The 20,722-nt window shown below is 44.6% G+C and overlaps 1 protein-coding gene across 11 annotated transcripts in view; it reads right to left on the bottom strand.

Moving 5' to 3' along the window:
• LUZP1 (leucine zipper protein 1) overlaps positions 1-20,722 on the bottom strand; it is a 108,552-nt gene that overhangs the window by 33,062 nt on the left and 54,768 nt on the right. For 4 of the 11 annotated variants that reach the window (XM_010957386.3, XM_074377212.1, XM_074377213.1 and 1 more), the window contains 2 exons: positions 6,711-9,891; positions 1,124-5,163 (listed from right to left, as the gene is read on the bottom strand). In XM_010957386.3, coding sequence (XP_010955688.1) covers positions 5,008-5,163; positions 6,711-9,773 — 3,219 coding nt within the window. In that variant the 5' untranslated portion in view covers positions 9,774-9,891 and the 3' untranslated portion in view covers positions 1,124-5,007. Of the gene's footprint in view, positions 1-1,123; positions 5,164-6,710; positions 9,892-20,722 lie in introns of those variants that run through there. The other 7 variants (XR_012511399.1, XR_012511397.1, XR_012511395.1 and 4 more) reach the window with 5 other exon arrangements.

Here is a 20,722-nt window from a genome sequence, read left to right as displayed (position 1 = left end):
ATGTGCTAACTTTCCACTTCTGACCAAAATACTGGTATAAAAGTTTAAAGAGATCAAGGGTTCAGGTAACTTAGCTGGTGTATTAATTTCCTATTGCTGCTGTAACAAATTGCCACAGCGGACTTTAAGGAAGATTCCATTTCCTTGCCTATTTCAGCTTCTAGTAACTGTATTCCTTGATTTGTGGCCCCTTCCTCCATCTTAAGAGCACAATACTCCAATCTCCGCTTCCCTCATCACCTTCCCTAGTTCTGTAGTCAGATCTTTTTTCTAACTCATAAGGATACTTGTGATTTCGTTTAAGGCCCACCCAGATTGTCTCCCCCAATTTCAAAATCCTTAATCAGATTTGCAAAGTCCTTTTTGCTGCATAAGGTTAAAACATTTTTACAACAAAAAGGGACCAGTGCCTGTTCCTTCCAAAGGGCCCCTAACAGACAGTGTTACCTTAAGTGTATGAACGTAATCTGCTTCTGGAAATTGGATTTCCTCCTGTTAGTCGATTCTTCCCTATAATTAGTTTAAATGAGGTTTTATTCTTAGTACAATTCAAGGGATATTACATTGGTGGTCTGACTGGAAGATGAAGATGGATTTTCCCCCAGTCTTGGACTGAATGACAGCTATGGGAAAAATTTGCACACCAGGATCAGGGCAGGTGGTGTAACTGAGGTAAAGGTGAGAGCAGCATGTAGTAGAAAGTGTACTGACTTTGGAATATGACCTATATTTGAATCCTAGCTTTGCCATGAATATTGTTACCTCAGCGGGGTTAGGGTATCTGATCCAATGGTACGTGCTTTTTAAAGAGTTTGTTTTTTAAATAAATGGCATAGGCAGCTTGAGACACACATGATTTGGGGGGGGGGGTGACAACAGATAAACCTAAAAATAAAATGTAGCAATGAAACAGCTGCTATGATTCTAACTCCAGTTATCTGGGTCTGAGAAATGTCCTTTCCCAAGCCTCAGCTACAGTTCCAGTCCTTACAGCATCAGTAATTGGCTGAGTATTTTAAATAAAATACAGTGAAACATACTAGCCACACCAGTGCATAGCAACAGTTGTACGCAGAGATGACATCAACAAAAATGGCATCACTGACTCACACGCACACAGAGCACATGGAAACTAGGGAGCTTTATTGGTTACATATTGTGCTGCAGAGCCAACAGACAGCATTAGAGCCAGAGGATACATGCAGACAGGCAGCTTCAACTATACACATGCACCCAAGGAGCCCTGAGTCACTGCTCATGGCTTCGCCCTGGTTTCCAGCGACAGGGTCCGGCCTCCTTGGTCCCAGGCTTGGAGCAGGAATGTAGGAGAAGCTGCTGCACCTAGACTCCAAGGGGCGGCGGCGAGACCAGAGCACCTGCCTGAGCAAGTAGGTGCGGACCAACAAGATACTGATGCCCCCTGGCAAGGGGGCCTATGATGCAATAACAGTTTGAGGGCTGTTTCCCTAGCCCTCCCAATCTTTAAAATACAAAAAAATAGACTATATTCTCTTAAAAATACATTCCATTCAGTACATGTTCTGAGCTGTGAAGCAGCAGGAAAATAGGGCCCCTTTCCTATGATCTTGGTTGTGAGGCTTTGAGGAGAACCCTGATCCCCACCTGGGGTATTTAAAAGGTAATCCCTAAAAGCAGCTCTTTCAACACAGTCTTGTCAGATTAACGATTTAAAAAAACAACAAAACAAAACACTAACAAAGGCAGCTGGGGACTCAGAGGCAGGGTCCCTATTCCTTTACTGGGAAGTGGTGGCACTTGGCACTAACCCACCAAAATGAAGAACTAAAACGGCCCCAGGATGACAAGTCCAAGATCAGTATAGACCCTCCCACACCCCACTACGGGGGTGAGTTATGTGCAAGCTTGCCCGTGGCTGAGGTTGGAGTCCTTGGCCCCAATGCAAATCCCTTTAACCCACGTCTGACCTACACTCTGTTTCATTGCCATGCAGAAGCAAAAGCAGCCATGGCTTCTCTGCCCACCATCCCTGCAGCTTTCTCTGATTGATTGTTTCTAGTATCAGAGTGGTGAGAGAGACGTGGCAGCAGGTGGAGACCAGCTCCTGGCATTTAGCCAGCTCTGCTTCCTCCAGCCAGGCAGCTCTGGAGTGCCAGGTTCCCCAGCCTTACTAGGAACTCCCACAGCCATACACCTGCCAGTAAAACTCAAGAGTTAGAGCCAAGCTGCAAAAGATGCTTGTCATAAAAGTGGGGTTGTTGGCTGGGGCAGTGGGAATATCTGGCTTGATTAGACAAGCTATTCAACTATCAGGTCTCCCATTTGGAAGTTTCCTCCAGGACCCCTGATGGTGAGGCCTGGGTCCAGACGGTCACACACCTAGGCTGCTTTTCAGAAATGGGCCTTCCAACTTTGGAATTTGAGAGCCAGCCTTGCCAGCCATTTGAAGCCTAGAGGAACTGAACCTCTAGCCTTCACTTGCTATTGCAAATGGTATTTTCTGTAATTGCTGAGGACATTTAAAAATAAAACCTTTTTTACAGCGACTCTAGAAAGTGTGCAGATTAAGGAAACAAAATATTTATCCTGAAATAATTGTTACAATCAAACCCTATTGCACTCAGGTTTTAAGATAGCAGCTCCAGCAAGAGGGCACCAGAGCTGTCCCTCTTCCATAGAGCATTTTGGGTGGTGGCAGATGTTGGTGCTGCTGAAACATGGAAAGATCCAGACTTTGGCACCAGGAGCTACAGCACCAGAATCCAGGGCTCCAACGCCCAAAGACAGGAATTATTGGCTAGATCTTGTAGGCATGGCTTGGCGCCTGTTTTCCACCAGCAAAGAGCCACAGACTAATTTCCTAGCCTCAGCTGACCACCACAGAGGTCTGTTTCCTTTGGACTCTCAGGGTTGCCAACCAGTGAAGAATGGCAGGGAGACTTCAAGTGAGAGGTTGTAGCCTCGAGCTAGTTTCTGGCCAGTGACTCAGCAAAAGCAGCAGGAAGAGAATTTGAAAACAGCATCTTAAGTTGAGCATCTGAGGCAGCGATGTGGAGAAAAGGCAAGCCACATGATTGGCAAACTCCGGGAAAATGGAAGTATGAGCAAAACACTCCTGTCTGTGAAAGGTAGGTACTTCCCCAAGACTCCTCCAGGATCGCCAGATCTGATGCAGACAAGGGCGAGGTGAACGCTGGTTCCCACAGAATGGAGGCAGAGGAGCCCCAAGCAGCACTGGAACAGGAGACACACCAGCTTGCGTCATGGAAAGCCCGTGGCCTGCTGTGTGGCACTGGGCAAGGCTGGTGCTGCGAAGGGCCACAGAGACCACCTAATCTGACCCTTTTGTTTCATAGATTGGAAAAATGGGGTCGAGGGAGCTTCTCTGAGTTCATCCTCATGACATTAAAACATGGGGAACTGTAAAGAATAAGACCCAGAAAAACAAAGGTGTTGGGGGAACACACGCAAACCCATTTGGACAGTACCTTCTGAGAGTGAGAATCACCTCCCCACAGGAGAGTGAAAATAGAAAAAAATCTTAGAATGCCAGATTTAGGACCCCTAGTGACCATCCATTTCAAATAACTCATTTTACAGATAGGGAAACTGAGGATCCAAGAGGACGGTGACTTGCCTAAGGTCACATAGCAAGGAAGTACAAAGCCATGAAGAAAATTCAGTTTTCCTGACTTCTAATGCTGTCTTTTCACTATGAAGGAACAGTGTCTGCTTCATCAAGGTAGCTTTTTAAAGGGGATCCCTTCTTTGAACTGAGAGAATGCAGTTTAAAAAAAAAAAAGCACTGCCAAGAGCGTATGGTTCCTTCCCCATGTCACTGGTATAAGGAAAGTAATCAATTTTTGTTTATGTGGCTTCCTGAAAGGTTTGCTGCATTCTGAATTGTATAAACCTGGGGCCCTTGGTAGGCACATATTACCTTTCCTCCAATGAAGTCATCGTATTGACAGTCGGTTTGCAGAAAACCGTGGGCCCTCTCCTGTAGGAATGCATCAGCTTGGTAAAGTGCGACACCTCCTCCGTGGGGGGTGAGGAGGAGGAACAAAGTCCGTGCCTTCCATGGAGCTACTGTTTTGTGGAGTGACTAAAGGGAAATCGCTTCTTCCTGTCCGCTTTCCCCCTTGCTGGCACTTCCTAGAAGGCAGAGTATGCTGGGTCAGGCCCAGTTTAGTCTGGGAATATTCCAAAGGAGGAAACAACGAAGTCAGCCTGAAGTCTCCAGCCACAGGAGAGGAGCAGGCAAGGCCAGCAGCATTCATTACTGGAGCCCCGGGAAGGAGATGCATGAGTCTTGTGCACTTCCAGGTGCCTCTGGAAGGTGAGCGGAGTTGGGGTTGGGGGGAGGGGTGACACCATGCCAGTAGGTGGGTACCTGTGTGCTCTGCCCCCAGGAAACAATGGCCAGCCAGGTCCGAGAAACTTCAACCTAAAGGGTAGTCCCACAAACCCTTAAAGGCAGCACAGACCTCTTCTGCTGTAAAAGTCTGCGGAACTCCAAAGGGGAAGAAATGGAAGCCCCCCAGATGGAGCTGATGGCTGGTGGGTGCTTAGGCCCCTAGGGCAAACAAGCAGTGATGTGGATGTGGTGAGGAGACTAAGGGGTCAACATGAACCACACAGAAGGGGCTGCTCTGTGACACACAATCCACCAAGGAGTGGAGAAGGACTACTGGCTGCTGCTGTGTGGTAAGGATACAAGGGACTTCTGTATCTTTGCTCATTTGGGGGCCAAAGTGGCCCATCCTACCTTGGGGACAGGGACAAGGAGAGAAGACTCATGCATCAGGGGAGGCTGGGCCTGGGTGACCATGTCCAGCTTGTAGTTTCTGATACCCTCTGGTCAACTGGCAAAAAAATAACTTAAGCCACAGCCCGGCTTTCTGGCACAGTCTCCCAGCCACAGCCTGGTGTCTGGCCTGGCTAACTGGCCTTGGATCCTTCTAGGGCAGGAAGGTGGAAAAGCTGAGAAGCAGGAGCAGAGGAGACAGCAGACCTCACCCGGCTGGCTCAGTTCTCCTCAGCACACGGCCTGCTTGGCCGTAACCGTTCCTCAGCCCGAGCGCGCCCGGGCTCTGGCAGCCCCTGCTTCCCAGACAGTTCAGACCGTTCTAGGGAGTTGTGCAGCCGCCTGTAGACACTGAGTGTACAGTCATCACATTCCTCCTGTGCCAATAAATGACAAAAGTCAGCTGTGGAGGACAAATAATGAGAAACAAGACAGCCTCACACCCACCCCAGTGGTCCTCCCCCCACCAGCCCAGGGAGATGAGTGCAGACAGACCACAGCAGGACTGCAAAGATCTGCTTTGGCCGGAGGAAGGCCAATATAAAGGTTCCAGCTACCAGCTCCGAGCTGCTGGGGCCCCAGCTCCAAGCTGCCAGGGCCTCCTAGGGTGGACTGGGCGGCTCACACTGAACAGCGGCCCTATAAGGACAGGGCCTGGAATGGGGCACTGGAGTGCTCCCCTAAGCAGGGGCAGAGGCAGGGGAGTAGCTGAAAAGGAAACTGGACAGCTCTTACCCAACCTACAAACGACCAGAAGCCTTTCCTACTGTATCCCACAGTGCCCCTCGCCCTGTATTTCTCAGACAGCCAGTCCTAGACAACTTTCTCCCCACTCCTCTTCTGCTGGAATCCTGCCTTTTTAGTGCTCTTGGCAGATCAGAGAATACAAGCACGAGTGAGAAAGTCAGGTTGGCAGGGTGAAGGAGCACTGGATTTAGAAACAGGAATCTTGGATTCAAATCTTAGCTCTTCCAGTAATTCATCTGGGTGGCCTTGGGTAGGGCACTTTCTGTCTCTGACCTTCAGTTTCTACATCTAAAAAATGGGGCTAATACCCCCCCATATTCCAGGGCTGTTGGAGAGACTGAACAAGATGGCGCGGAAGTGCTTTGCCCAGTGTTAAGTGCCTTGTAAAGACCCAGGGCGTTTCAAGTTAACACACAGTCACTGCCTGACTTTCAAGAGAAGGGAACAGTATCTAGGTCAAAAATGCCTGTCGTTCATTACAGGAGCCACATCTGAAAGACACTCCTGGGGGCTTCCCCTTCAGATGTTGTGCTGACACTCTGACCCTCAAAGAAGGGAAGATTCTGGATCTGTCTATCCAGTAACAAGCCATACTGAACCAGCCCTGCCGTCAGACAGGTGTCTGGGACAAAAAGTGTTGCTCGGGCATAAAGCTTATCAAAGTAGGCCCACTGTGAGCCCTAGCTCTCCTCAGCCCCTATATGCCAGCAGTTGGCAAAGATCTGCTGTCTATTCCTTGGCTCCATCTCTACTCTACAGAAAGCTGAGGAGAACTGAGCTTCCTCCTTTCACCCAGAGCCTCCAGCAGCTGCAGCTGATTCTTGTGCTTCTAGGCAAAGCTCTGTGGGGCCATAAGGGGAGCTCTGGCTACTCTGGCAAACCAAGAGAACAGAGGCCATACTCTTTTTGTGGCCTTCATCTATGAAGGCAAAATAGAGGAGACAAAGTGGGGAAAGAATTTAGGAAATTCATGCTGCTCTCTGCCAAATACCTTCTTCAAGGCCAAACCCATCTTATTTTCAACAGTTCTCAAACCACCCAGTTCTAAGCAGTGTTTCCCAGCCGCATGGTCTCCATAATCCTGAGTCACACAGGCCAGGGCAGAGGGGAACAAAGGAGAAGATACAGGAGAAAACGAGAAAGGGGAAGGGGGGAGAGAGAAAGAAATGGGACTTACCATGCCTGTTGAGTGGTTCCAGGCTGTGGCCGAGACAGCATCTCCTACCCGATTCCGACGAGTGAGCACCTCTGACACGGTGAGGCTGCTTTGGGTCCTTCTGGAGGAGAGCTCGGGGGCATCTCCTGAGTGTCCCACCCTTTGAGTGCCCTGCTCAAAAAGGTGCGAGCTGGGCTGTTCAAGGTCTGAACAGTCTGTGGAAGACCTTTGTGTGTAGGCGTTGGTTGATTCCACATTTTTACCTATTCGAGTTGGGGGGTCTTCTAAAGAGTTCAAGTCTCGCCTACTCTTCCAGGCATTCCGCACAGTAACGTGTCTGGCATCTGAAGAGCCCACTTCTAAAGGGGCACTATGGCTTTTCCACCTGATTGTCTCCGCTGCGGGTGCATGGCTGTTCCTCTCCATGGGATCTGATGGCTTGATTATAATGCTGCTCCGAGAGACCACAGTTTCTGGCCTGTTCTTCAGGGGCCCATCTCCCATTCTTTCAGCTTCTGTGAACTGCAGGGTGATGTCATGTTTGTGAATGGAGAGCTCAAAGGGGGAGCTGACGTGGTTGCTAACTGACGTGAGCTCTGGCAGCCCAACCTGGATGTTGCTGGTGGATGTGTGCCTCTCCCGCAGGGCCTCACCGGGGGTGGCCCTCGGGCTGCTGCTGTCGGAGGGGTATATAGTTATGCTGCTTGTCACTTTGTTTGGCCCTGGTTTGGAAGTAGATTTCTGTTTCTCCAGTGTGACCTCAGTTCCAGATCCTCCCATGATTTTTTTCACGTCCTTATCAATGATAACAGGTTTAATGATGGCTCTAGACCGCAAGGCCTCTCTGGGGCTGAAGGGCCGCTGGCTTTTCACCCCGGCCCCATTGGCCTCTGGGAGCTCCACGGCATTGGTGGGGGCTCTGACAGATTTCCCAGATTCACTTTCTGTTCCTGCATCTTTATCATTCTCAAATAAGGAGGTTCTAAGTCCCCCTTGGGGTTTGGCTTTTTCTCTACAGTTGGGCTGTTGCTTGGGCTCTGGCTCTGGAGTGATGGTTGTGTTTACCAATTTGGCAGTAACAAGAGACACCATGTCCATGTCATCATCTGAGTCTGGCTTCTCTCTGCTACTGGATTTGATGACTCGACACCTCAAGGCCTCATGCTGACCACTGTCTTCCATCACAACTGCTACGGGTTGATCAATTCCATCTTTACTTGGGGTTGAAAAGCCCTGAAGGATGTTCTCTTGGCTTCTGGAGCTATAATACTTTGATAAAGGTGGAGCCTTGGAATTGGATAAACTGGTATCAGCCTCCGGGCCGTTGGCAGCCTTTTTGCCCTTAGAGAGCCCTTCTGAGGAAGATCTTCTAGATGTGGCCAGAGCTCCAATGGCCTTAGAACTGCCAGAGTCTGCGGCCTGAGTTATTTGACTTCCATTGCCAGTCACCTGCCCTCTCTTGCCAAAGAGGGCTTCAGTGGAGGTGTCAGAAGCCTTGTCACCTCTCCCCGATACATCATTGGGAACAGATCCATGGGTGGTATCGCTGAATGTTCGTGTTGTCTTCTCTACTTTTCCCTTCAACCCACTCTCAGTACCTGACTTGGGGTTGCCCTTCCAAACTTTATTGTGCTCCTGAGCAGCTGGGGGGTAGCGGCTAAGCACCGATGGCTGCTCCCTGGACTTCTTCCCTTCACTCTGAGAGGAGCCAGACACAAATCGATCTTCAGTTCTCTTTGTCTCCTGAGTCCCACTGTCTGTACCTGCCCCTGTGTTGGCAGCTTTGGCTGCCCTCCTGTTGGTAAAACTGGGAGAGGAAACCTGCTTGTTGCTCAGAGAATAGTTTTCATTGTTGAAAGCAAACTCCCTGTTTCGGTACCTCTCCCGCTTATGCTGAGGGGACAGCTCCCGGGCTGTGTGCTTGGACACAGGTGCCTCGTTCCCATGGCCTCTACACTTAGTCCTCTCGTGCCTGCCTTTGCTGGACAGGAAAGTGTCTTCCCCTTCCACCTCCCCGTTCTCTAACTCTTTCTGTTTCTTGATTTGTAGCTTTACCTCCTCCAACTGGCTGGCTAAAAGTTTGTTTTTATTTTGTTCACTTAGGTAATTATCCTGAAGGTCATTATTTTTGGCCTTCATTTTCTTAAGCTCTTCCTCCAGAGATTCAAAATGTTTGATTTGTGTCTTAAGTTTCTCAATCTCTTGGTTAAGGTCTTTGACTTTGTTGTCTTCCTGATTTCGGTTCTTTTCGTTTTCTGATTTGTTTCGTGTTTCATTCTCTACCTGCTTCAGATAGTCCAGAGAGCCCTTCCTTCTCGATTCCTTGCATGGCAGTGTGGAAGAGATACCATCCTCGATGCGTAGGTCATTCCTTTCCAGAAGATTAGAAGCATTCCTTGTATAATCTCGATTCATTTTTTTGTTCTGCTCCAATTTTTGAGTAAGTTCTTTTATCAGTTTCTCGTTTTCTTTCTCCTTTTCATTCAAGTATTTTCTCTCACTTACAAAGCTCAGAGTTAATGATTTCAGCTTTTCTAATTCTGACACTAAACTCTGCTCAGTTTTATCTAGCCGGTCCTCGGAAGATTCCAGTTCTTTCACTTTGACCCTGAGCATTTCCAGCTCAGAGGAGATTTTCTTCGTCAGGTTTCTCTCCTCATTCAGACTCAAACAGAGTTGGGTACAGTCATTCTTACTCCTGCTAAAGGCCTCCTCTAGCTTCTCCAGCTCAGCCATTCGCTTCTGAAGCCGCTCAATCTCAGATTTCAGCTCCCGGGTAAGGTTTTCCTCCTCTTCAAGTTTCTCCTTCATCAGCTGACAGAGATCCTCTGCTCTCTTAATTTCCTCATCTTTGCCTTCGATTCTCAGCACTCGCTGGCGCAGCACCTCAATCTCAGCCAACATGCTGGAGTTGCTGCCTTCCGCCTGAATCACCTTGTCCTGGAGATCCAGGAGCTCATCCTCCGCTTTCTGAAGGTTTTTTGTGGCTTCCTCCAACTCATCGAGGCGGCGGCTCAGACTCTGTAACTTAAAGCGCAGGTGGCGGCTGGAGGCGGTATCCTTGTAGCTCGTAAGCTCAGCCATGTCTACTGACAGCCAGTGGGGGTTCCTAGAGGCATCCAATTCCACTCGAGGGGTAAGAAACAGTTACCTTTCTCTTGGCATCCACAGTCTTCTTTGGCAGCTGGGGACCATTATCAGTCTACAGAAGAAAAGCAGAAAGCACGTCAGGCAGCAAATCTAGATCTCCACTTCAGCTCCCAGCTGTAAAGAGTTACCGTGTGTAATTCTTGTGCCTAGAACACAGCAGGCATTGAGATTGGTTGAATGAATGAATCTGACTAAACCTGCAGGAAGACACTAGTTCTTTATGGCTTTTATTAAGCTAATGCCTAGTTTCACCCTAATGAAGACCACCACCAATGGCAGCATGTCAAAGACACAGAGAAATGCCTCATCTCTCACGGCAGGCTGCAGGAAAGTCTTCACCATCTGCTACCTGCATAATCTCAGAAGAGTCATTAACTCTGTGACAAGTCATTAGGTAAACAGCCTTGGTTTTACTTGGTTGTAAAATGGGGCTAATGATGCTTATCACATCCGTCCCCGGTACTGTTCTGAGTAGTGCATGGAAAGCTCCTGGTAACAAAGCAGTAAACAGTCCTAAGATTATTAAGAATTACAGCTTCAGGGAAAGGAGACTAGTGAAAAAAATCACTTCACTGACACAGGGGGATAACAGGGCCTGGACTCTTAGGGGAGAAAGGGAAATTCTCTATGTCTCTAGAGAATTTATAATCTTGGGCCTGCCTTCACTTGAATTCAGAGTTTAAATTTACACTGCCAGAGTGGAGTGGTCTGGTATCACTTGCTCTCACTAAGAATCTAACCTAAAGTGGTCTTGGCCTGGTAATAACCCTGGGAAACCTGCCAGAGGTAAAACAGAAATACTCTGGAGAGAGAGACTCTCTACCGAGGTCACACAAGAGTCTCACAGATAAAGTCCTGCTGAACCTGAGTTTACCGTTCAAAGTTACAAAACACATAAGGACCAACTTTTTACTATAACTGAACAAAGGAGATTTATACCAATAAGAACCAAAGTTAGTAAATAGACTAGGGACCATAAATCAAGTACCTGCCAATGGTTAACGTCATAAACAAAGGAATCAAAAACAGACAAGAACAAGATGCTATCAACAACGAGCAGAAGATTTTTTAAATTAGCCAAACAGAATTGCTAGAAATGGAAAGAATAGCAAATTAGATGCATATGGAGAAAACAGAGTGGTTAAGAGGCATGAGGAAATTACAAAAGGTAGCACAGAGTTAAAGAGACTGAAGAAATGAAACAGGGGAATAAAAGAGGTCCAGAAATAACAGGGGAATAAAAGAGGTCCAGAAATGAGGATGGTCAACAGGTAATCCAAAGGAAGGAACAGAGAGAGGCAAAGAGGGAGAGGCAATATTTGAAGAGCTACTAGGTAAATTTCAAGAGTTGATGAAAAATATGGATCAAGGTAAATTAAGCTTTCATGTAGTTTAGATACAACAGATCTTTGCAAAGCTAAACAATGTTACTGACTGTTGAATCTTTTACATTAACTAAGTTTAATTACCACATGAACAACTGTTCCAAATTCAAGAGGCAAAGTCCCAACCCAAGAAGGATAAAAATAAAATCTGCACCTAGACACAGCATAAGGATACAACAGGACAGCACAAAGAGAAGATCTTAAAAAAGCAACAAGAAAGGGGAAAAAAAGGACAAATATTCTGTGAGGAAATAACTGAACTGGATTCTCAGCAGAAACTTTTAAGTGAGTATCAAGAAGACAAAAGACCATAATAATAAAGTTCTAAGAGAAAATAACTGTAATTACTAGAAGTAAATACCCAGAGAAACTATGAAAGAAAATATAATTATTTTGAAACACTTTCAGAACACAAAAAGGAAAACAAAATAAAAACTTAAGTGTTTAACAGACCATCACTGAAAGAACTATTTATGAATGTACTTCAGAACACAAAAACTAACCACTTAAATGAGGCATGCGATGCAAGAAGGAAAAGAAATTAACCCAAACAAGCACCGATTCAGTTAAAGAATAAAAATTAACTGGAGGCTGGGGGCAAGGAGCAGGATAAAACCAAAGTGAAACTAAAACACTAGACAATTATAACATGTTAAGTCATAAAGCGAGAAATCAGAATTCAAGGATTCTTAAAGACGTTATGTTCTTTGGGAAAAGAACAGTGTCATTATAACTAACTTTAGACCTAGTTAAGAACAGATATTAACCATATACCTGATAAGGCACTAATAAGCATGATATATAAAGAACTCCTACACTTAACAACACAAAAGAACTTAATTAAAAACTGGGCAAAGGACTTTGAACAGACATCTCTCCAAAGATGATATGCAACTGGCCAACCAGCACATGAGGTTCTGGGTTCAATCCCCAGTACTGCCTCTAAAAATAAATAAACCTAATTATCTGCCCCCCCCCAAAAAAACTAAGAAAGAACAAATATCAACAATCAATAATCTAAGCTCCTATTTTAGGCAACTAAAAAAAGATGAGAAAATTAAAACCAAAGTAAACTGAAGAAAAGAAATAATAAAAAATAAAACTGAAACCAGAAAATAAAGAAAAATCAATGAAACCAAAAGCTGATTCTTTGAAAAGATCCATAAAAATCAATCAGCCTCTAGCCAGGCTAACTAAAAAAAAAAAAAAAAAGAGAGAAAACACAAATTATTAATACCAGAAATGAAACAGTAGACACCAGTAATCAAAACAGTATGGTACTGGCACAAAAACAGACACACAGGTCAATGGAACAGAATAGAAAGTCTAGAAAGAAACCCATGCACTTATGGTCAATTAATCTATGACAAAGGAGGCAAAAATATGCAATGGAGAAAAGACAGTCTCTTCAATAAGTGGTGCTGGGAAAACTGGACAGCCACCTGCAAAAGACTAAACCTAGAACATTCTCTAACAACACCATGCACAAAAATAAACTCAAAATGGATTAAAGACCAGATCTATAAAACTCCTAGAGGAAAGCACAGGCAAAACACTCTTTGACATAAATCACAGCAATATTTCTTTCAAACCAGCTCCTAGAGTAATGGGAATAAAAGCAAAAATAAACAAATGGGACCTAATTAAACTGAAAAGCTTTTGCACAGCTAAGGATACCATCAACAAAACAAAAAGACAACCTGCAGAATGGGAGAAAATACTCGCAAATGATGCCGACCAACAAGGGAGTAATCTCCAAAATATACAAATAGCTCATACAGCTTAATATAAAAAAAACAAGAAACCTAATCAAAAAATTGGCAGAAGACCTAAATGGACATCTCTCCAAAGAAGACATCCAGATGGCCAAAAGGCACATAAAAAGATGCTCAACATCGCTAATTGTTAGAGAAATGCAAATCAAAACTACAATGGAGTATCACCTCACACAAGTCAGAATGGCCACCATTCAAAAGTCCACAAACAACAAATGCTGGAGAGAGTGTGGAGAAAAAGGAACCCTCCTACACTGCTGGTGGGAATGTAAATTGGTGCAGCCACTATGAAGGACAGTATGGAGGTTCCTTAAAAAGCTAAAAGCACACTTACCATATGATCCAGCAATCCCACTCCTGGGCATATAACTGGAGAAAAATATAATTCAAAAAGACACATGCACCCCAACATTCACAGCAGCACTATTTACAATAGTGAAGAAATGGAAACAACCTAAATGCCCATCAACAGATGCCTGGATAAGAAGTTGTGGTATATATACACACGATGGAATACTACTCAGCCTTAAAAAAGGATAAGATAATGCCATTTGCAGCAACATGGATGGACCTGGAGGTCATCATCCTAAGTGAAGTTAAGCCAGAAAAAGAAAGAAAAAATACCATATGATACCACTTATATGTGGAATCTTAAAAAAAAAAAAAAAAAAGACACAAATGAACTTTTTTACAAAACAGAAACAGACTCACAAACATAGAGAACAAACTTATGGTTACCAGGGGATAAAGCGGGTGGGAAGAGAGAAATTGCGAGTTCAAAGTTTGCACTTCCTGGGGAGGGATGGAATTGTTAGGGATCTTGATTGTGGCGGTGGTTTCATGGGTGTGTACTTCTATCAAAATTCATCAAATTGTACATCTGAAATATGTGTAGTTTACTGTACAGAAATTATACCACAATAAAGTTGTTAAAAAAAAAAACTACTCTGTATGATACTATAATGGTGGATACCTGTCACTATACATTTGCCCAAACTCATAGGATATACTATGCCAAGAGTGAACCTAAATGCAAACTATGGACTTTGGGTGATGATGTGTGTGGAGGTTTGTCAACGTACTTGGAGGATGCTGGTAACAGAGGAGACCAGGGGGAGGTTGGCAGGGGGTATTATGGGAAATCGCTGTACCTTCTCCTCTATTTTGCTGTGAATCAAAAACTGCGCCAAAAAAGTCATAATGTTTTTTAAAAGTTTAAAAAAAACCCTAAAGTATGATTATGGGAATATTGGGTGCAGGGAGGGGTGAGATCATTGGAAGAGACAAATAACCAATAGGCAAAGGTGATCACCAAATTGTACACTGAAAACACACAAATTAACAGGACTAATGTTGGAAAGAATGACATTAAACAAGAAACTACAGCCCTTGAGAAATGAGAGGCAGTAATTCCGGGGTTCAGCATGAAGCAACAATAAGGGCACTGGGTGATACAGTCTGATACGAGATTTGAACGTAGGGGAAAGGAGGGAAGGAACACAGCCTGGGCCATAAGAGAAAATCAGCCACCATTTGAGAGAGAAAAACCAACTCAACAATGATCCCCTGAGAAAGTCCAGGCAAAAGAGAAACAGCCTTAAGTGGGATTTGAGGAAATACCAAATACCACTTCTCTCCAACCCCAAGATCCCCTCCATTAATTGCACTTAAAGCCTAGAGCCACCAGATGGAGCCCAAGCTCAGCCTTCAAAACACGCCAAGGCCCTGGAGGTGTTGGAAACACAGAGCCTGCCTCCCTCCCTCAGCCTCTCAGGTCCTGCTCCCCCCCCCCCCACCCCACCCCCCGATTATTCCTCCCTCTCCACCACTGGGTGTCCCTGGGAACTATCTTCCTCTGTCTTATCGCTGCTTCTCTGGCTTCCTTTCTCCTCCTTTTCCCAGCTAATAGGCCTCCTCATTCTCTAGTCAAAAATGGAGAGGGAAAAAAACCCTTCATTTATGTATTTTTATGAGAAAGGAACCTTTCCCCTTAATCCCATCTACTTTTCCTACATACAAAAACACTTGTTTTGGCCTTTTCCCTAGTGGTACAGTAAAAAACAAATAAAAAACCCTACCGATTTATACACAGGATGGAGGTGATGGGGGACTGAAACAGTATGGGTCATAAACCACTTTTAAATAAGTAGACACAGAGGCTCTGTACTGGCACGGCAGCTACTGGAAGACAGTACATGATGCTTCTGAAAAGTGCTTTACAACAGCTCGTCCTCATAATATGCCAGCCAGCCAGCCAGTAAACTGCATACTCTAAAGAGAGGAACTGATGTATAAACTTTACCTTAGGCTGTTTTTAAAAAAAAACCCAGCTTACTTCAAATTTCATGTATACTAACTTATACTACAGTTGTCATAAATAAATCCCTTTTTTAAAAGAGGGAAATGTAAACTTTAGTACGGCTCCATCTATAAATTATAATTTGGAATTAGGAGAGTCCAGGAATTACACTGTTTTATTCAGTTGGCTTTTAGTGCCAATTTTATGTGTTCTGTTCAAGACTGATATGAATCAACCAGTACAGCACAAGGAATGAAAAAGCTAAACCCACTGAATAATACAGCAAATACTGGAAATATCAAAAGGAAGAGTTATCACACACCACAACTCAAAATCCTTTAAAGGTCCACACTGCTTTCAGGATAAAACCAGAAATCCCCCACGGCATGTAAGGTCCTTCACGACCTGGCCCTACCTACCTCCTCAGCCTCGTCTTCAGACTCCGCACAGGCTCTGCAAGCTTGCAGCTCCAGGACTTCACTAGCTTGACTGTCATTCCTTCTCATTTCTTCAAATCCCACCTTAGGCAACACCTCCTCCTGGAAGCTCCTGGAGCAGCTCCTTCCTGAAACCTTAGGCCAGGTCAGGGCCTCCCTTTCTTGCGCTTAGTCTGCGGTAGTGGTCCCTTCACAGCGCTTATCACCAGGTACTCAAGTTTTATTTCCTCATTTTCTCTCTCCAACTTGTTTCTTATTCACCACTGTATTCTCAGCACCCAGCAGAAAGCCTAGCACATAATTAATGCTTAAAATCTTATGAGTGAATGGCTGAATGAGCCCCACCCCCAATTATTAAATGGGTGGTCAGCCCTTTGGCACTAACCATCAACAGAAAACTAAAAAAGTTGTCAAGAAGCTCCTCACTCACGGATTTACAATGGAGAAAACAACTGACAAGAGAAGGTACAGCCGGCAGCCAGCACAGATGTCAGGTCCTGTGGTAACGCCCTGAGAGCTCTCGCCCCAAGCCCCAAGCCATGTGCACAGTGCTTCTCCCTGCTGGACAGTGACCCTTCTGGCTTTCAGCTCTAGGCCATGGAAATGAGACATAAATACCAAAAAAATCACACCACTCATATAGGTTCTAGTTATTGGACCAAGTGTTGAGAAGGAGCAGAAAATATTTCTGGGTCTTCTTCCACCCCTTAGGATGGGATTCCAGAGCCAAAACACAACTAAAAGGTCATTTAGTCCACTGACTTCAAACCAGACTCAGCAAATCCCCTCAGGGCTCACCTGGGGAAAGCGCAGGGCGAAGGTCTGAGAGGCTGAGTCAGACGTCTTTGCTCACAACTTCAAAGCAACCGCTTTTAGCTTCTTAACATACCAGGCTTCCCCATATGACCTCAGGCAGAGTTCTACTGCTTTTATTTAAAATAAAACTACCTATTTGGACCAATTCCTTTATTTTAAAAATAAAGGAACTGAGACTCCAGTCTTCTCCAGCAACTTAGTAACTTAGCCAAAGACTTTAGTCTCCTGACTCTCTACCCAAGACTCTTCCCATTGTGAGAAATCACTTCCCTACAAATTCTTAAGCATTTTCACAAAATGAGGAGTTCTCATTATACACAGGCCAATAACAACAGAAAGGTATAAAGGAAACAAATAAAGGGCAACCACAAATTGAGCATGACTATACTACAGACAATATATTAAGTATTTAATATACATGGCTTTCTCTAGGAATGCCAGATCTACAGCGTTCTTTCTCTTGAACAAATTACTTCTCTGAGGTTCTGTGATCCATACAAAGACAGTATGCTAAACCCCTGGCGTGTAAGGCACTTAGCAGACTACCCTGCACAACAAACAGTACACAGCCACAACAAACAGCCTTCACAATAACCGTCACAACAAACAGCCTTCACAATAACCGTACGGGATGGGTACCCCTGAACTCGCCCAAGGTCACACAGCTAGTAAGAAGTATAGCCAGATGGTGAACAAAGTCTAGTTCCAGAGTCCATATTCCTTTAAGAATGCTACCCTGTTTGGTCACTGATCTCCATTCCTCAGTCCCTTCCACTGAAAAAGTAAGAGTATCAACCTGTCCACCTCACAGCACAAGTTAAAGTCAGCAAAGGCCTCTGAGAAGTCTTATGCACACCTAAGGCAAGTTTCACTAGGCAGAAGCCTCCTAAAAACAGTGACTCACTGAAACTGGTTTCAACGCTTCAATCCAGGGAAAACAAGGAAATGGATCGAAAATGGGGTGAGTGTCACTTATCTCTGACCTTTTGGCCCTAAGCACAGCCAGAGAAAGAAATGCTTCGCTACCTCCAGGACCATCCACAAGGGGAAGAGACAGCTGCCGCTCTTTCTGGCCCTCCTGCATTCCCCATCAAGTACGCTTATCCAGGGAAAACGCGCTTCTTCAGCAGACATCTACGGAACACCTACAATGCACCCAGCATTCTGCCGAGTGCTAGTGGGAGGTCACTGAGACCCGACCTTTACCTTTATGAAATCAGAAAGCTAGAACCAATTGCAAAACAAGAATAAAGAGGCCTCCCTGACCACCTCACATAACCGAGCACCCACTCTTCTGCTCCCAGTCCTCTTGCCCTGCTTTTTAAACTTAGTACATTTCACCACCTGATATATGTGCACTGGAAGCTCAGAAGTGATTAATTGTGCCCAAGGGTGGGGTCTGGGAAGGAAATTGTTTATCTTAAGCAACAGAAATCATGGGAAAGTGAAGAGGGAAGGGTGGTCCATTCTTTAACGTCAATTCCTCCGCCTACACACACCAGTGTCTAACTCAGTTCCAGTTCACACTAGAAAGATACAGCACCAACGGGCTCTCATTCAAAGCTCCTTTCTGCCAAAGGTCTTGAACCCAGTTCTAAGTGGCCCTGTCCAGCAACTGGAGGCTGGTTCTTTTTCCTGTCCTAGTGGGCCAGGAAGGTCTGAAATAGGACATAATCACACTTGCACTGCCCTTTCTCCTAACACAGCTGCCGTGATTCAATTCCTTTTCCCAACAGTCATTTAAAGTAAGGAAGGGGTCGGCAAGATTTTTGTTACAGTTTGATAGTATCCTTATTAGTATACAACTTAGTTTGATAGTAAATATTTTAGGCTTTATAAGGCCTAAGGTCTCTGTCCCAACTACTTAACTCCGCCATTGTAGTGTGAGGCAGCCATACACAATGTGTAAGCGAATGTAAACTTTATTTACAGTAATAGGCAGAAGCCCTGTGGACCACAGTTTGCTAGTCCCTGATCTAAAGGAAAATGGGAGACTTATTTTTAAGCAGCTTCCTCCTGACAATTTCTAGTTATCTGTCTTAAAACCTTAGGCTGTCCACATCTCACCATCACTTCTTGAGTGTTTTGGTTTAATTACTGGACTTAAATGATTTTTCCCAGAATCACAAATTCATGTATTTTAGAGATGCAAACCTCAGGGTTGGGAGCCCAACCAGCACGCAGAGATTCTCCAGTTTGGAAAGGATTTAGAGATCATTTCATCCAACCTCCTACTCAATGAAGAAATTATCCAGCAAGTAGTCATTCAGCTCCTTTTCAAACACTTCTAATGGGAGGAGGACACTCATTTCCTCCCAAGGCAACTCATTTCATCTTTGGACAGCTCTAGATAAGATACTCCACTCATTCTTCTTAGCACATTTAACCACTTACTTCCTTGAGAATCTGTTTACCATTTGACTCTTTTTACTAGATGGTAAGATCTACAAGGTCAGGAACATGGTTTTTTGTATTTGTAGCTGTTTTTTACTACTGTGTCTCCAGCACTTTGAACAGTAGTACATAAAGGTATAAAGCAATTACTTACAGGGAGGGAGGAAGGAAGGAATGGAGGAAGGAAGGAAGGAAGGAAGGAAGGAAGGAAGGAAGGAAGGAAGGAAAGAAGGAAGGAAGGAAGGAAGGAAGGAAGGAAGGAAGGAAGGAAGGAAGGAAGGAAGGAAAGAAGGAAGGAAGGAAGGAAGGGCAAACAAAACAATGCTACATGTGGAGAACTCTAAGTACCTCAGCTGTACTGACATGACAGGCACAGGGGAAGAGCAGAGCAGGTAACGGATAGGGTTGGGTGTAGACAGGGTGCAACATGGAAGCCTGAAATCTCACAGCAAGTGCAGAGGCTTGAGGTGGTGATATCTGAGGAACAAGTTTAGAATTCCCCTCTTCTTTCCTTCCTTCCAAGCCTCCCCTGCCCCATTCTGATGGTGAACATATTTCACTGCAGCACGTTTTCTGAAGCCTTTTCAAACAGCCCCTACCCCAACAAAAATGCGCAGCCCAAAAACCTGTAGATACAGTAGCCCCCTCTTACCCACTGGGATATGTTTCAAGACTGCTGGTGGATGCCTGCAACCACAGACAGTACCAAATCCTATGTATATACTGTTTTTTCTGTACAGTTGACCTTCAAACAATGTGGGGGTTACAGGTAATGACCTTCTGAGCACTTAAAAATCCATGCACAACTTAGGAGGGCCAGCTATATGCAGTTCCTCTGTATATGCGGTTCCTCCGTATCCTGGGCTCTGCCAACCACAGGTCATGTTGTATTCAGTAATATTTACTACTGAAAAATATCCACATAGAAATGGACCCATGCAGTTCAAACCTGTGTTGTTCAAAGGTCAACTGGACAAAGAGATGGAGTGAGATTTCATCACGCTACTCAGAATAATGTGCAGTTCAAAACTTATAAATTGTTTATTTCTGGAATTTTCCATTTAATATTTCTGGCTGACCTGATCCATCCTAAGTGCCACATAAGTTTAAGCTTACATTATTTACTATTTTTTTTCCATTTCAACTTGAAAGTTTCAATCAATAGTTTCAATTGTTTAAATATTTTCTACACCTTCCAGTTTAGAAGCATTCACTCACTATGAATCTAACAGGCATGTCTTTTCTGTATCTTCACCCAAACTGATGTCCAAATTGTTAAACAAAATGTAACCAAGAGCAGCCCTCTAGAATGCCACTAAAAACAACCCCTCGAGATGAACATTCATCCATTAATCAGTACTTGCACATTACCTACATGCAAGGCAGCCCCAAATTTTCTTTGTCTTGGGGCCACATGAGAAAATGTTAAATACCTAATTTTAGCACTTAACACACATTACCTTGGTAGCATATTCCTAATCCCCAATCTAGTAACTTTTTCAAAAATGAATTGCCCTGATATACGTCAAAGTGCTACATGGTAATTGCCCGGATGGTGTGGGGTTTTCCCTTTATTTTCTAATACTTCTGTAACAAAACTGTACTGATTTTTACAGTTTAAGCAAAATCATGGCAAAACTTGAAGAAAAGAAAAAAAGCACTACCAGTTAGCAAGAGTTACTCGACTTCAAGGGTCATCACTGTGTTCGCACTCTTTGCTCAGTCGGTTTTAGAATTTTACCAGGGATCATTGTCAGGTTTCCAATGATACCCTCAA

Source organism: Camelus bactrianus, chromosome 13, assembly GCF_048773025.1.
Source record: "Camelus bactrianus isolate YW-2024 breed Bactrian camel chromosome 13, ASM4877302v1, whole genome shotgun sequence".
Classification (NCBI taxonomy): domain Eukaryota; kingdom Metazoa; phylum Chordata; class Mammalia; order Artiodactyla; family Camelidae; genus Camelus; species Camelus bactrianus.
This window is presented reverse-complemented; position numbering and strand designations above follow the sequence as displayed.